The sequence below is a fragment of the Lissotriton helveticus genome, chromosome 6 (genome assembly GCF_964261635.1).
Source record: "Lissotriton helveticus chromosome 6, aLisHel1.1, whole genome shotgun sequence".
Classification (NCBI taxonomy): Eukaryota; Metazoa; Chordata; class Amphibia; order Caudata; family Salamandridae; genus Lissotriton; species Lissotriton helveticus.
Window position 1 is genome coordinate 257980550 of NC_136067.1, and position 11074 is coordinate 257991623.

An 11074-nucleotide genomic window follows, 5' to 3' on the forward strand; every position below is an offset into this window, starting at 1 on the left:
CACATCCACCAGCAACATCATGGCACGTACACACCCATGCATGCTTTCCTATCATCAAGTCATTCTAATATTTGTTTTTGCCCCATTGCAACACCACATCTGCAAAAAGCATTGGGAAAGCCAATAGGTCATTAAGAAATTACATTCTGGGTTTGCCAATACTTGTTCCACCCCAGAGCTCATTTAACGGCTGGCAAGGCTGTCTCCATCAGAACCCACATTTCTATATAGACTCGTTTTGTTGCTTGCCGTTTCCCTGTACATGATGAACATGTGGATGTAATGATTTTTTCTTTTGCTGTCTAAGTAAGGCTTTGTTATAAGGATTGTGCAAGGCCACGTTATCTTCGTTTGTATGTCTACTGGAACAGCTGACATTATATAAATCTATTCTGGTGTCATTTATCCAAAAGGATTAAATCAGTCCTTCCCTCTGACTCCTTTTGAGGTGCTCTAAAGGGATCTTAATGTAATACTTACATTTTGAGTCATTACATTTTTTAATCAGGCACTGGTTGGTGGCTTAAGAGCTATTTTGTGCATTTTCTGACAGTTTGGTCCAATGCATTCATGCACTGGTTTGCCCAAAGTATTGTTCTCCTTCTCTTGTCTCACAGCCTAATACTTTGCCTATGTTATTTCCTCCTAAGTTTCCTTTCAAGGAAGAGGAGGTTTCATGGGCTAGACCCTAGAAGGCCACCATGCTTTTATGTGGACAGGGCTGAGCTGTGCATGTTAACAACCAGTTGTTTGTAGGTTTGCAGGACGAAAAAGACAAAGCCATTTAAAAGTGCACCATTTCCCTCTGGGTTGTGCTTTGAATCAAGATTTATTGTGCTGTAGCAAAGAAGGACCCGCTTAAGAGCATTAATGCTCATTTTGCTAGAGAGAAAGTCAGTTGTTTAGCTGTGGCTAAAGTGATTCGCTGTTCAAACACTTATTGTGCTGGAACTTCAACTTCGGTACATATACCCACCAAGGGTTATTGTTCTTTCAAGCTAAAGGTCAAGCTTGTTTTGTCAAATTTCGTTCTTCAGGATTTCTTGGTATAATGCTCTCTTCTCTTCTCTTCTTTGAGATACCCATCTTAAATGGGTACTGCTAGCAGATCCAATCAAAGATGAGTCAATCTGCTGGAAGACGTGTTCGTCAGAATAACTTACTTTTTTTTGGTAATGCTCTTTTCGGTGGATACTTTATCTTCCCATAGATTCTTCATTTCCTCTAAAACTGAGATCCAGTATGTGAATAATAACATGTCCCATTTTGTTTTTATGTTGAATTTTTTTTCTGGCTGGATTGGCGGTACATTGCTCTCTATATTGCAAAAGCTTGGAAAAAGAGAAAAGAGAATTCATCTGACTTCAAAGTACGAGATGGTACCTTGTATGGGTCTGTGTCACCTTACTGGTGGAGGAATAAATCTATGGGTCAAGCCACATAAAGGCTCCATATCACCATTAGGGAGCTACTGCTGAGGGATAAAGGTTCAGACTGAGTTGGGGCCTGAAGAACATTTAAAGTTGAGGAATCTGAGGAATTATAGAGTATCTACCAGACACATCATTACCGAAAGTAAGTAACTTATTCTCCCCAAACTACTATGACTCAAGAAAAAATAATATATTAAAATGAAAATTATATGTATTGTGTGTAAATTTAATAAACCTGGAATGATGTTGATAGTCTGGCTACTACCTTTGTCTGTCACGCCATGGTTCATTTTTTATGGTCACTATCACATGAGTTAGATCCTTTTGAAATTGATCCTTTTTTGATTTCTAACTTGTGTTTTTGTGTCTTGTAGGCTCTTCATGGATTGTCCTTACAACTGACAGTGAGGGCTTTGTCCCTTTAACTTTCAGATCTGCCCAGGAGATTATTATACGAGATGCAAGCGTCCGTTCTAAAGTCACAGTTCACAGTTCGGAAAAGAACTCTGACACCAGCATCTATTCGGAACCGGTGACATAAGTTACCTATGTTAAAAAGACCATGCTATCACTATGTTAAAAAGACCATGCTATCACTAGAAGAGTCTATCCAGTGTGAGCTGCAGACTGATTCATTTGTGTTCTATTGCCATAAGGCAAATGCTCATTGTATTTAGAATGCAGTATGTTGGACTTCTGTGCTCTGTGTACTGTGTGCAATAATACTAAGTACTGAACCTCCGGTTTTACTCAAGGTTTCTAACAGGGTATAAAAAAACTTTTTGGTGAAAAACCTTTTGGTTTTTACACAAGGCTTTCTTACAGGGTATATGACAAATCTTTTGGTGACTGTCTAAATGTTAGTGATTAGTTCTTTTTAGATTGTCAGACTTGTTTTATCTACTGCTGTTTTCTGTTTTTAAAACTGAAAACTTTTATGTATGCACTACTTGGTCATCAGTTCTGGAAAGGATTTTACATCTTGCAAAAACTGTGGCAAAACTGTTTCTTGCAGTGTGAAGTGACAGAGACGAGCCTTTGCACTGAATAGTTGAATGACAGTATGGATTGTGGTTACATTGAAACACATCCAGTGTCACTGTATCATTTAGAATTGGCCAGAAACAAGTGGGGAAATAAGATGGTTTTACACAACTGTGACAGAGGCTGAATGCAGAAAATGGTACAGTAAAATTATTTTCATACCAATTGTATGTACAGCAAAGCCTTGTTTAGGCTGGCTGTAAGTGGCTGATGTTTATTGAATGCAGGCTGCGAATCAACTGTGCGGTGCTATAGGTAACACATACTTGTAACTTGCAAGAGACTGTTGAGAGGAAAGGCACTATGACCGATTACAATTCAAATATTAGAATGAAGTATGCTTGTAGCCCTCCATGGCACAGGAGAACTCTTATTTTTTTTAAAAGCTCAAAAATATACTATTTATGTTAATCAGGAGGTGAAAGAGTGTTGGGATTTCCCAATCCGTCTCCTGCCACAGATCTCTGTTGCCAGATATGCATATTGATTTAATGAATGTTTACATAGTATTATATTGGTTGAGAATTTGCTAGAAAAATTTATTTCGAGCTATAATTCTAAAACTGCAAACTTACTGGCACCAGTATGACATGAAAATGTATTGTTACAATACAATGTAGTTGCTCTCATCATATTGTAACTTAATTATGAAGTAAGATTTGGAAAACTGTGCAGATCAGGAAATCTCAAGACTGTGGACGGAGATATTGAGAAACTGTTAATAATTTATCCTAAATGTGTTCACTCTCTTTCAAATAAAGGGGCGTTTGTAGGCGTACTCTCTTTAATGTGAATTACTTTAACGTGCTAAAATATTACAAGTATTGATCCATGATAAGATAGAGTGGGTGGGCTCTGGTTCTTTGCAGTGCACCCCAGTACTTCTTAAGTGTTTTCTTAATATGCCTATTTGTATCTCTTCTGTAACTCAGAGAATCTTAGGGGATGACCATCTTTGTTGTTATACCTACTCATCTGTAATTCTGTTTTATATTATGTGTTTGCTAGTTTTTTTTTAACAGAGTAATCATGACTAATGATATAGCCTTTTTCAAAATAACAGTTTGCAAAATTGCATCAGATTACATTGCATTGGTGTCTTCTAAAATATGAAGTGTCTCACACCTAGTTTCCCTTAATTTTAAAGAGCTAATTACTGTTCCATGATTTTAGGATTTATCAATCCATGCTTTTGGATTTGCATATGTTATTAAGATTAAGATTACACGTGTGTCCCATCATATCTTCTGTACATCCTAATATCTATGTTTAAAGTTCATTATGATCGAATATAGAACTGACCTACCAGACAAATTCCGGCTTTGATTAAGACTGCTTTGTACCAGCAAATGTAATAATATTAATCTTTATTATTAACAGCCAAGACTTGCTGAAGAATTTGATCAGCTGATGGCTACTCAGGTAGGCTTGGCAACTGGCTTCGCCATCCTTGTGCTTTCAGATCCTGTGAGGGAGACAATCTTCTCCTGTATTCAGAAGGTGAGGCAGGCTCCCAGATAACCATGACTCCTACAGCAAGATTCACAGACTTCAGGTGATGTCCTCTCACCTCTGGGAGACTGGCTATCCATCAGACATCAGCTATGGATGCCTGCAGTTCTTCAAGTGCTCTGTCAAGTACTCGGTTCCTTGGTATTGAAAAACTTGCAACTGGAACCTAAGTTGGATAGTTTGGATACCCCTTTTATGCACACTTCCCAGACACAGGATAATGATCGCAAGCCAAATACCCACAAACAAGGTTGGTGTAGTTCATTTCCATATTTCATGTTCTTTCTGTAGCGCAGACATCATTTGTAAGAGGTGATGCCTCTCATAGTAAGCACTGATTATTCTGGCTCCAGGCAGAAGTAGCCAAAACATGAGCACAATGATATGTGGAACCACTGCATCTGGCTGCCATGACTAATAGCTTGCCTCCTTCTAGCATACTAATCTGCTCACTCACTCCATTCCCCAAACATTAACCCAAATGACTAGTAAGCAATCCCCTGTTTAAAAGAGATGCCATCCTTTTTTTAAACTTTTTGTGTAAAGGAGTTAGGCCCTTGAAATGTGGGAATGGCTGGACCTTATATATACGTTCCTTTTTTTAAAGGCAGCCCTGTCTCCATCTTCCCACACCTCAGTAGGTAGGCTGCAAACTTCAGCTCAGGAATGCAGAGCCCACTGTCTAGCGATTCTGTACCCCAACCTCCATCTTGTGCAATGTTTTGTTTGGCAAATCAAATTGAATTCCACTTGTCCTAGCAATCTTACAGTCTCATCCCACGAAGTCCAGCTACCATGCATACTTTATGCAACACACATACGACGGTGTGCATGAGATGTCGGCATAAGGGTTTTATGTCCCATGCATGTGTAACTTTAGAAGTGTGGCTAGTGGAGACTATACTTCTGAATCAGAAAAAAGTGTCTTGAGTTCTAGAATTATTAAAATAGAGCATTACCATCACCACTGCATTCCAATACTCGAGGTTGAGTCATCCTGGCACGAGGATTCATTGGGTGGGTTCGTCTACGTTGTTCTAGCATTTACATCTGCACAATAAGTAATTTGCTTAAGTGCCAGGGACTACTGGTTCAGTACGTGCTTTTATATTTTTTTTTAAAATGACTTTGTCTTATCATTTGACTTGGGCAAGGACCTAGCAGCTCTTCAAACACTATCACAGAATCACTTGTGTGTCTCATGTCTTCATAAAAGGCCATTCACAAACGAAATAAATATTGGCAAACCCAAACCATCAGCAGCCAACACCAGACCTATTTATTGGCTTTGCAAGTGCTCGTTTCTTGTCTAACATCCTTTGTCTCTCCATCCTATCTACCTCCTACCCCTTTACCCTTCTAAACTCCATTTATTTAATCTTCTACGCTCTTGAAACGTTTTCCTATTAACTGTTGTAACTGATGTAACTTTGTAATTTTGTGGAACCTTATGTAAAGCGCTCTGATACCTCCGGGTCTAGCCAATGCTATATTAAACTCAAATAAATAAAAAATAAATAAAAAATAAATTTCAACAACCCAAAACATGGAAAAATAGTGGCATGCCTGGCGCACCTCTCTCCAGTTCTCAGAACAAGACTCTGAATTCAGAGCCAAAGCACAGTTCTAGGCCTCAGTGTGCATGATGGATTTGGATATGAGCTGGGGCACAAAAAATAATATCCGTTATCACATGCTATTGGATCACTCGGGACAGGAGTACCCGCTCGTTTACCATATTGGGGCCATTTGAGTCCTAACGCTTCTTAAAGTACACATTGTAGGATTCCCCAGTTTTCAAACAATCATATGTTTAATTAAAGCCCTCACAGAAAATGCCTTGCCACATAAAAAAACACTTATTAGGGACACCAACAGTGTCATTAGAGATGCTACTCACTTCTTGGCAAACTAGAGTAAATAGGGAACCTACTACAGCTGTACTTACTACCAGGAACATCATTGCCCCATAACCCGTAATCTAATGCAAGGGTGATATTACTGCCATGTGTCCTCTCTTAACTTTGTTTGGTCTTGGTCTTGTCATAACATTTGGCCTATCATTTTTACATCCAAATTTACCATTACCAAGTTTGTAATTCCGTTGTTCTCCATTACCTTATTCAAATGAAAGAGGTTAGGGTGAGGGACAAGGTTAGAGAATAGTGATGAGGTAAAGGTTATAACTAGGTGAGGGTGTTAAGGTGGTAGTTCAGGACAAAGTGACAATGTGAGTGTAGGAGAAGTGATTTGGATTAATTGCTTCATATCAGAAACTACTATTAAAAGGGACAGAATTGTGCTATTCTAGAATCTAATATACCAATATGAGTGTATCCTTCATTAGGGGCGTGGCTAGCCGGCCAAGAAGGCGGACGCACGCAAAAGAGGCTTTGCGTCGTGGCCCGTCGTGGGTTATGGAGAGGCGAATCCCAGAGCAGCAGGGGATAACCCAGTTGCTGCAGGAGCTCTCCTCTGAAGCCGTGCATTCAGTGGGCCGTGGCCATCTTGACGAGGCGGTGCGAGTCTACCGCCAGAAGCTGCCCATACCCGGAGCCGCCGGACGCAGGAGCTGGTGGTGGCGAGATAACAAGCAGACCGCGTGAGTACCTGCCAATCGGTAAGGAGCGCAAGTAACAGTGAGGCACGCGTACCACAGAGGACTGTAAAGTAGAGCGCTCTGCCCCAAAGCGGCCCACAGAGAAGAACACACGCGCTCCTGCGTTGGGCACCTAGCAGAGTTCCTGGGGCTACATCCAGCCCAAGCCCACTTACAGCCAGATCGCGCCGGCATCTAGCGGCAAAACCAGCGAGAGGCAAAGCACAGGAGAGAAGCAGAGGGCAAGCGGACCCCTCTCAACGGCCAGACCTCAAGCGGCGTGACGCCCGGACTACTGCTGCAGTGCGAGTTGTGTCGCCATGAAGCAGATGGGATCTGGGGGCGTGTCCTGCTTCACCATCGGCCGCCCCTAGTGGTCCGGGGGCTGTGTCGAGTCTAGGTCCACCCAAGGTGGAATTAACTGGGTGCGAAACCGCTGGCTAGCACCAGGCCCGGCAAATTGCCACGTTCAATACGTAGGGCATCAACACAGTGGAGTCGCCCGACCTGCTCTTAATAGGCCCGGAGTGAAGTAGGTCACAGTAGACAATTCATTAGTCCTTTTCTTCCCGGACTATGCCCTGAGAGTATGGAGCACATTCCTAGCTGTCAAAAAAATAATGGAAACTAATAGAATTGGTCATCAAATAATCCACCCTATTTTCCGGCCAGCTTACAAGAAGTCATGGATGGACCCACTCACTCCTTTAGCACAGTGTAGGAAGCATGGAACTGGCTTGACGCTGCAGGGCATCACGCCCCACCGAACAGGAGATACAACAGTAACCGCATTGACTCAAGTATCCACAGAAACCGGAGAAGAAGCCGCAGATGACCCGGGAGAGCCCCAACACATCTGTGGGTTGTACTCAACCTAAGGCAAGAGCAGCGTGATACCCTGCAAATGGCAGCCCCCATGCAGAATCACCAAACCAACAGAGACACAGACGGCTCTTCTGTAAGATAAGATCCCTCAGTGAAGACAGTTCATCTGTAGTGTGGCCCAACAGCAAAGAATCGCAAAAGCTCCCAACCGTGACACACCAAAGAGCAGACGATCTAATGTGATAGCTCACAGAGACTCCATATTGTACATGTGAATAACTGTATATGCGCATACATTGCTCCCTGCCTCCGTGTATGCCCACACGACACCTTATACATAGGCCTGTGTCCCCATGAGCGCGGGCTCTGGCTGCTCCTTGCGAAACTGAGATGCAATGCACGATGGTAGATGTGCAGTGTGCTCATTCACGCATAGACCCAGGGCCCAAACGCATGCCCACTCTCTGTAGGTGAAACCCACACCCACGAGAATAGCACGACACGAACAGCCAAAAGTTGCCACATGCAGTTTATTTTTTGGGTAGATACACGTTGTCCCTCTGCTCTCCACTGCAGTTAAATATTACATTTTTTCCTCCCCTACTAGATGTCTTGCACAACACAATCGCAATCATGAGCAACGATGCAACATAGATCTGTCACTCAAAAACCTAGCCAACTCCTCACCCTCTTTGCATTACTACTAGCCTCTACAAATAACATATGCCATCCACTAACATAGTTACTTGGAATGTCAGAGGTATGCACACACCAGCACGCTGATATGAAATCTATGCATATCTCAAAAGACATACAGCCCATATAGTGCTATTGCAAGAGACACATATAGCACAACCAGAGATCAGCAGATTGCAGTATAGATGGAAGGGTCAAATACTCGCCACTGGAAATTTCCTTGTATGCCAGGGGGTGTTTGATATGTGTCCGTCCCGGGACTTTATACACACCTAAGGACACAGAGGTGGATGTCTAGGGGTGCTTCGTATTGATGAAAGCATGTCTGAAGGGGAGACAAATAGTGCTAGGCTCTATATATGCCCCAAACACTGAACAGGAGGCCTTCTTGCGTACATTGTCCGAGATATTATCGAGTTGGTGCGATATTCCCTGGTTGCTGGGGGGAGAGTTCAATGCAGTGCTGGACACCAACCTAGGCAGGTCCTTCCCACAGCTGCAACAAACTGCTGCCAGATCTAATGCTAGGGTCCTAGGGGAGTGGTTGCATCACTGGGATTTTGTAGACGTGTGGAGAACCCTAAACCCACAGACACGCCTCTATTCACAGTATTCCCCAGCACAGGGATTACATGTCTGCATAGATCGCTTTTTAGGTAATACAACACTCCTAGCAGACAACTCCAACACAGATTACCGTAGCCGTATGCATTCGGACCGTAACCATCATACTTCAACTGAAAGGTGATCGCGCAGAACGCACCGCCCGATTACGGAGGCTACAGCCCTTAGCGCTGGAAGACCCCCCCCCCCGCTTTAGGGCCGCAGTGGGCGCGGCTATAGCTACCTACTTGGAAACCAACGCAGGCTCGGTCCCTGATGCAAGCGTGCTGTGGGATGCAAGCAAAGCCTTAAACAGAGGACACTGTCTAGGACTTAGCTTGAGTATTCGTTGCCAGCTAGACCGACAGGCAAAATCATTGAAGATACATTTGCCCACTTAAAAACCGACTTGGGTAACAACACTGGCATTCAACAGGCTTCAGAAAGCCAGAGACAAAAACATGCAGAGGTTATTGAACGGCTGCGCTGCTTAAATTATGATGCATGCGCAGCACGCACGCGGCAGCAGATAGGACGGGAGGACTGCTAGCGAGATTGATCAGGCAAGAGCCCGCATAATAACCAGTTCTACAGATGCGGTCCATGTCAGGCAGCTGCTGACTCATCAACATGACATTCACTGTTGAGTTCACTGCACACTACACCAGAGTGTATAGATCAGCAATTTACCTACCACAGACAGTGCTAGAATCCTTCCTATCACCACTCACTATGCCTTGTGTGTCTGCAGAGCAGAGAGCTGAGCTTGATGAACCGATCACACTTCTAGAGGTACAGCAGGCAATACAGGCATTAGCCACTGGAAAAGTGCCGGATCCCGATGGGCTGCCAGCCGAATACCACAACACATACCAGTCAGCTCTTGACCCGCTGAATTCTCATTCAGCGGGTCAAGTACTCATTGTACCGCAGCTCACAGGAAGCATCTATATTACTAGAGACACTCAGCGAATCCCTGTTAGTTTCATTACCTAAGCCAGCCTGAAATGTAAAAATGATAGGTTTGTATCGTCTGTTAGCATTATTGAATACAGACTGCAAGATACTAGCCAAATACTGGCAAGCAGGCTGGCCCCAATTGTGCCACAGATCAAAACGGGTTTGTGCCTGCCCGCTGTACATCGCTGAGCTTGAGATGCCTTTTTTAGAGTAGCTCACTAATCAAAGGAATGCTAGACACATTCGGATTTCCTGGTGCTTGACTTGGAGAAGGCATTTGACACACTAGTGTGGGACTTTTTATTCGCTGCTCTAAACCAATACGGCTTGGGCGCCAGCTTCCTCAGTCTCGTCAAATTTATGTTTCTCAACCTACTGCCAAAGTCAAGACGGGCCCATATATATCTGACAGGGCTGCCCGCTCTCCCCACTATTGTTCTCATTGGCCATTGAGCCACTAGTTGAGTCCCTGTGCAGGACAAAGGAGGTCTGGGGCATCCCCTTCGGAGACGGCATACATGCGGTCTCTCTATATCCAGATGATCTGTTAATATATCTCCGAGATATCAGGTTGCCAGGCGAAACAAAAGAAAAAGTGCTGCTGGCTATCAGGACTTCGAGCAAACTGGGGAAGTCATGCCTGTACCCCTTTGCCGAGTCAACCCCTGGCCCAATGTTGTCAATCAACAACATATCGACACACTGACCGCATTCTGAAACCTTGGAATTTGAATCCACAGTGAAACAGTGGACCTATTGGAGGGAAACTGCACACGCGCTATCACAGCACCTAGGTCGCAAACGGCATTCTGACCCACCCTTCCATTGGTTGCAATGGACAGAATTGGGCTCCTGAAAATGGTGGTGCTCCCAAGACTCCTTTATCACTTTACCGACGCCCCTATATGTCAAGTCTGCACTTTTCCGCATGTTCCAGCGTGATATGCAAAAGTTCATATGGCATGGAACACGTAGCAGGGTAGCGCTGGCCTGGCTGTGCCCAATATGGAGCACTACTACCTGGCTGCAGTGGGTGGCCATATGGATTGGCGGCCTACACCTGGCAGATACCGCTACACAGCAACTAGGCTACACCCACACCCAAATAACATTATTTCACCCCGGTAGGACAGGAGCGACACATAACCAGCTGTTCACAAGTGTAGCTTATACCGGTTTCCGTCATAGCCTAGGACTCACGAAAACAGTCACCCGGTAAGCACCTTCCCTACCCGTGCTTGGCATGCCCAGGCAACATCGAGCAATCACTGTGGCAGAACTCCACTTATGGGAAGAGGCGGGAATCCAAACCCTACGGGACTTGTAGCACGATAAACTCATGAAGCCCTTCCATATGCTTGCAGAAGAATTAAAACTTGCACGGCCAATTCCTCTTCACGCC

At 44.0% G+C, this 11074-nt stretch overlaps 1 protein-coding gene across 1 annotated transcript in view; it reads left to right on the forward strand.

Annotated features, from left to right (window-relative positions):
• Positions 1–5261, forward strand: part of LOC144762491 (WD repeat and coiled-coil-containing protein-like) — an 80459-nt gene extending 75198 nt beyond the window's left edge. The window contains exon 4 of the mRNA XM_078647709.1: positions 1808–5261. Within this exon, the coding sequence (XP_078503835.1) occupies positions 1808–1974 (167 nt within the window). The 3' untranslated portion in view covers positions 1975–5261. The remainder of the gene's footprint in view (positions 1–1807) is intronic.
• Positions 5262–11074: the final 5813 nt, after the last annotated feature.